At 36.8% G+C, this 5649-nt stretch overlaps 1 protein-coding gene across 1 annotated transcript; it reads right to left on the reverse strand.

The window, feature by feature from the left end:
• Nucleotides 1-1292: 1292 nt before the first annotated feature.
• LOC107797207 (plastid division protein PDV1) lies at nt 1293-5394 on the reverse strand. Its single transcript, XM_016620078.2, has 2 exons — nt 4924-5394; nt 1293-1989 (listed from the first exon to the last, which is right to left on the reverse strand). Exons 1-2 carry the CDS (start codon nt 5269-5271, stop codon nt 1474-1476), a joined length of 864 nt encoding a protein of 287 aa, XP_016475564.1. The 5' UTR covers nt 5272-5394; the 3' UTR covers nt 1293-1473.
• Between the last annotated feature and the right edge of the window lie 255 nt (nt 5395-5649).

The following is a 5649-nucleotide window of genomic DNA, read 5'->3' on the forward strand; positions in this document are numbered from 1 at the left end:
TCGGATTCGGATTGATATAATTTTAACCAGATCCAAAATCCGAAATTATTAGGGCATGTATAAATACTAAACTTAATTTCAGATAGCCAGTACTTCCTTTACATCTACCTCCAAGTTATTGCCTTTACAATTGCTGGATTTAGCTACATTGGCACCATAGTACCCTCATAATTGCATAAACATGAATTTTTCTTGTTATATTGCCTCTTCTACAAAGAAAATATGAGTATGCGTTTCGCAGCTTAGAGGCATAACAACTCGGACCTCCAGAGAAATATTTTCTTAGAGATGCAATGCTGATAAAAGGGATGTAAAGCAAAGAGATGTTTGTATTAGCACAGAACACAGAAGAAGCAGATAAGGCAGATGCATTAGCCGATTAAATTAGCAATAGCCTTAATAATACGTGTAATCCGATCCGAAAATCTGAAATATTTATCCGATCTAAACTTTAAAATCTGATCCGATTCGATCCGATGTTAATTCGGATCGGATTCGGATTGCATTTTGTAGAATCCGAAATCCGAATTTTTAATCCGAAATGTGCTAAAACCGATCCGATCCGATCCATCATGGAGTTTCAAGTTCCACAGGTAAACAACTCCAAGACATTGTCATGGGATTTACGCTGTGAAACTTTTAACACAATGACAGCGACTAATTTTCAATTATAAGGTTGTAGTCTTGAAAATTAGACAAGGTACTAAGGCGACCTTAATCATCCAAGAAGCCAAGAAGTGCCCATCAAGTTTAAATATTGTATCTGCCTATGATTACAGTGTCCACAAAGGACGCATAGGAGCAGAAAATAGAATTCAGGGATCACCCAATCTTTCCCGAAAACTGCTATTCTCATTCCAAACTCAACCATTTGACCTGGTGAACTCCTATAGTCGGACTTTAACACAATTGACAATTAGCATTCGTGCATGTTTATTAATCTTCTAACATTCATACTAACAAAAACATTTCTGCATATCGAATATCTTGAACTTCATGCTGAAACATACATAGTAGCAAAAATTGGTCATATGTTCCAAAGCAATGTAGCTGTCGCTCTTTACAACATTAAAGATAGCCCGTCTGCTTTGACTACCATAAGAAACTTTGTGTTTCCACCTTGTAAGCTTTGGCTACAATAAGAACCTAGGCGTAATTGGGACAAAAAATTCTTCATTTGTTAGCTTTCTTCGGAGAGGTATACAATTTCATACTCCATAAAAGACAAAGTTGACATTCTATCTTATAGACACAAGACTACACTTTTTATCACAAATTAAGAGAAACACCACTGAACACAAACTCACATTCTGCTTTAATAGATCTAAAATTTGGTGTACACGACTAAGCATTTAACAATCACCAACAAAAAAAGCTCTCTCATCAATCAATAAAACTTCAGCAGCCAAGTGGAAGCCGTTACGTAATACCTCTTTCTCCCCTATTCTCTCCGTACCAACTTTATTTTACGTGTCAGCCCCTGGCTGACAACACATCCAAATTTAGACCGGAAGATGACCCCTCAAGCTGAGAAATCTTTCTCATATTTCTGTTGTAGCCAACATCTTGTCCTAATGGGAGGTCCAAAAGGTATTTTTCCTTGCTACCAGCTTGCTGCAGATGCATCAGTGCAAGCATGCTGATTGCAACGAGGGCCGCGTTTCCCAAAATTCCACCCACTTGATCCACTCTAAGAGACTTCCTAATGAAATTAAAACTAGAGAAGAGTATATTGAATAGAGCATTTGATCTCTTCCCCTTCTGCACCATGAAATTCTCACCTGGGGGTCTTGATGTAGGACCATAAAGATTTTCAGGAGAAACAAACTGACTGGCGTTACAGACATCTCCCACCAAGGACTGAGCTTCTTCAATGAATTTATAGTTCTTACCCTGATGTTCAGCCAATCGCATTGCAAGTATAATTCGGCTTTGCTCTAAGCGAGCAAGTGCAGCATCCCTTTCTGCACGTTGCTGATTTTGCAAGGTCTGGTATTAATGCACCAAAAAAGAAAAAAAGGTAAGTAGGAAGTTAATTATGTGTTAGACACAATATAATATTAAACTCAATCAAACTGTGAATGTTATAAAGCAAAGAGCCAACTAAATTATCACTATGCAAATGCTTCAAGAGGAATACATTCAGGAATAAAGAAAAAGATCCCAGAAACAGTTAAATAACATGATCTATCTATTTACATCCTCATGTAATTCAAAATCAAAGTTCCTCTACTTTAAACATACTCTTATCAGTGTAAAAAGCTCAAATCAACTACAACTTAAAATACATCTCCCTACCATTTCTACTTGCTTTTCAACTTTCTCTTTTGCCGATTCTCTTGATTCTGTTTATAAAGTACTTTACGCTACTCACACACCTTCACACCGCTTTGACCCAATCCACTTCAAATAATGCACTTCGACAGGAAACGGAATACATTTACTACAGTTACTCCAATATTTTCCAAGCTGACTAGCACAATAGTTGGTCTTATGCATTGGGTACCACGACTTCCCTCATGAACCATAGAAATCTACAAGAACCAGAGCAGCTCCCAATAGGAAATCTCCTTAACGTACCAGTGTTAAACAGAAAGTGCAGAGCGATTCAACCAGAAAATTGGCATTCCTTCTAGGTTCAGATGCATATGTAGCATGTCAATAACTGACAGCGGGGATAATTCTCAAATATTGATGCAATTATGGAAAACAGAAATATGAATCAATCCAAAATTTTCTGGTACTTTTGGTTTGGTTATGTTTGGAAAACAATCGTGTTTGGAACTTTAAATACTTCAATCTTTTGCTTGGGTCTCAGCTAGGGCTGTGCATAATTTGGTAAATACCGAATTACCGTACCGAAACCGAAAATTTTGGCATTCGGTATTCGATATTTTGGTATTCGGTATGGTATTTGATTTAAGTTTTTAAAAAAAAAAAATAGTATTAGCTATGGTATTTGGTATTTTAAAATGAAATACCGAAATGCCGATACCGTACCGAAATATATAATATTACACAATACACATTGTATTAATTATAACATAAGTATAAGAAATCTAAAATTTTACTTTCCTTTATTCTCTAAGTTAATCAATTAACTCTAAGCAAGTAACAAGATATTTCTCTAAGTTTTCTCTCTCTAGGTTGGTATATGTTGGTTTTGGACAAAACTTTTGTCAACAAACGTTTTTAGTTTTGTTCTTTCGAGTACTTTAATTAAAAATATTACCGTCTATGACTCTATGCACTAGTTAGTATTGAAACCGAATAAACCGAAATTACCGAACCGAATAAACCGAAACCGAAAGGAGAAAAATCGAACCATACTGAATTTAATTAGGTACGGTATTGGTATAGCATTTTACGAAACCGAATACCAAAAATACCGAACCGAAATATCTAAATACCGTACCGACCGACGAACACCCCTAGTCTCAGCTGTAAAAGAATAGAACCAAAAACTTCAAGTAACCAAAAGTTATACTTATACCACATATATGCCCCAAAAAATCCAAAAATAAATAAAAATCAACTTTTTCTAAGCTCTGGTGGCTAAGACATTACAGCTCTCTCACTTTCTTAGTTCCATCAAATCTGTTAGCTTCACCTCTTGGTCTACGGAAGATTGTGACTCCAATGGTCACTTGTCGTCTCATTTTGGGTTTTGACAACTTACAGAGCCAAAATTAAAAGTATTGCAGCGTCTAGTGGCGGCTTTTGCTTATTGTTGTTTTGTCAAGATGAGGAATCTGCTATATATGTAGCTGTCTACTAATGTAAGAATCTGCTTCAGCATTTTCTGATCTAGTCTTGTGGACACAGTCGATTCTTGTTGAACAAAGAACTCAGATTATCTATTAGGAAAACCGAAAGAGATCAGTTCAAACCAGTTACCAGATGATTGGCCATCCCTACTACTCCTAGTTGCTCGCTCCATTTTATTGCTAATGATCCTATCAATATAAATTTTTCACATTATAGTTCACACACCCATTAAGTTCGATATAGCTCTTTAACGCACATGTACATCTTTATATTATTTTCACTAAATATCAAACGATTAATTGATACCAACCTCAATGATTGCATACACTAAACCCAGCTGGTTCATAACCATAATCCCATCCTCATTCAACCCAAAAGAGTTGCTTAATATGCAGAGTAAAATAAACGTCGCTAACAACCTAAAAGAGAACTGCATTCATCTGGCTATCCTATATGGCATTGTCTTAGGAGTTCTACAAAACTTTTTCTGACAAAAATACTACCAAGTCTGCAGAACATATAGTATCAATCTTTTCTCTGTGGACAGCACATAGAAACCAGCTGTCAAAAGACTCCTGTTTCAACAAAAGCCTAGGCCAAAGATCGTGTTAGACGCCATCTTGCCCAATCGTGAATTGCACGTCACAGTATCAAATAACCAAAAAAATTCTGCAACAATTTCTCCACAGTGGACAACATGGATTTTTTAGCTAATTTGATAACAGTAACATCGGTATGAGAAAATACACCATTTAATTAGAAGCATGAACTTTTTTTTTTCTCTCTTTTTTCGTTTCGTACTCCCAGCCCTCCAGTGTCTCTTGCAAGTACTGCAGTTACTGCTGCAGGGCGCTAAATAGGATGTAACACATACACTTGAAACATGCGGAGCATCTAATAAGCTAACACAAATCACCATATTATGCCTTTTAATTCAATTTAGCATTCACATTAATAACAGCATATTCTCTAATGTCGAAAAACATCAAAACTAAGGTTTACCACAACGTTCCGTAATTTCTATTCCCTATTTTGTTACAGGCCTCATTCGGTAACCAAAATTGAATAAACTAAATAGAACAATAACGCCATAAGACTGGAAAATCAGAGCAATGGATTGTAAAAAAAAAAATAGAAAAGTAAAAAGGAAGTTACATGGAAGAACTCGAGCTGGTCCTCAAGGTGTTCAAGAGCGGTACGAATAGCGTTGAGACTCTTAGCCTCATGAACGGCGTTATCATCATCGTCAACACGGAACTCCTTAACGAAAACATAGCCGGCTTTCACCTGATCTCCATTGTTAGGGTTTTCATCGGAAATTAGGTCGGGTTTCCTTTTAGACCGGTGATTGTAGAAGTTCTCATCGGACTTACAACGAGACTTGACGGAATTGAGGAAGTGAGCTCGAGAAACGGAGTGAATAGCATCGCTGAGCTTATCGTGTAAATCCCAGATTTTCTCGAGCACAGCTTCGATTTCATACACCTCCATTTCCCATTTCATGGAGGAAACCACACTCCGGAGGGAAAGTATATTGAAATTTTATTAAAGTAAGGGGGTCAAAAGTAGAATAATAGAAAAAGGGAAAGGGAGTATTCTAGGGTTTGTGTGGAGTGTGAACCAGCAGTTTTTTATTGTTTTAACTTTTAGTTTAGAATTTAGAATTTTGTCCCATTATTTCCCTCCTTTTTTTCGCAATAACCAACGCATATTTTGGTGGGTAGTGACATACACGATTGAGTGGCAAAAACCTGGCACTCCTATGCCGTTACAGCGTGGAAACGTGAGGCTCAGGTGTCGACTGTATTTTCGAAGGTGGGCCCGCATGAACAGTTTATTGTCAGAAAATACTGTGGAGTGTACGTAGTAATTTCAAATTTG

This window comes from Nicotiana tabacum, chromosome 4 (genome assembly GCF_000715075.1).
Source record: "Nicotiana tabacum cultivar K326 chromosome 4, ASM71507v2, whole genome shotgun sequence".
NCBI classification, from domain to species: domain Eukaryota; kingdom Viridiplantae; phylum Streptophyta; class Magnoliopsida; order Solanales; family Solanaceae; genus Nicotiana; species Nicotiana tabacum.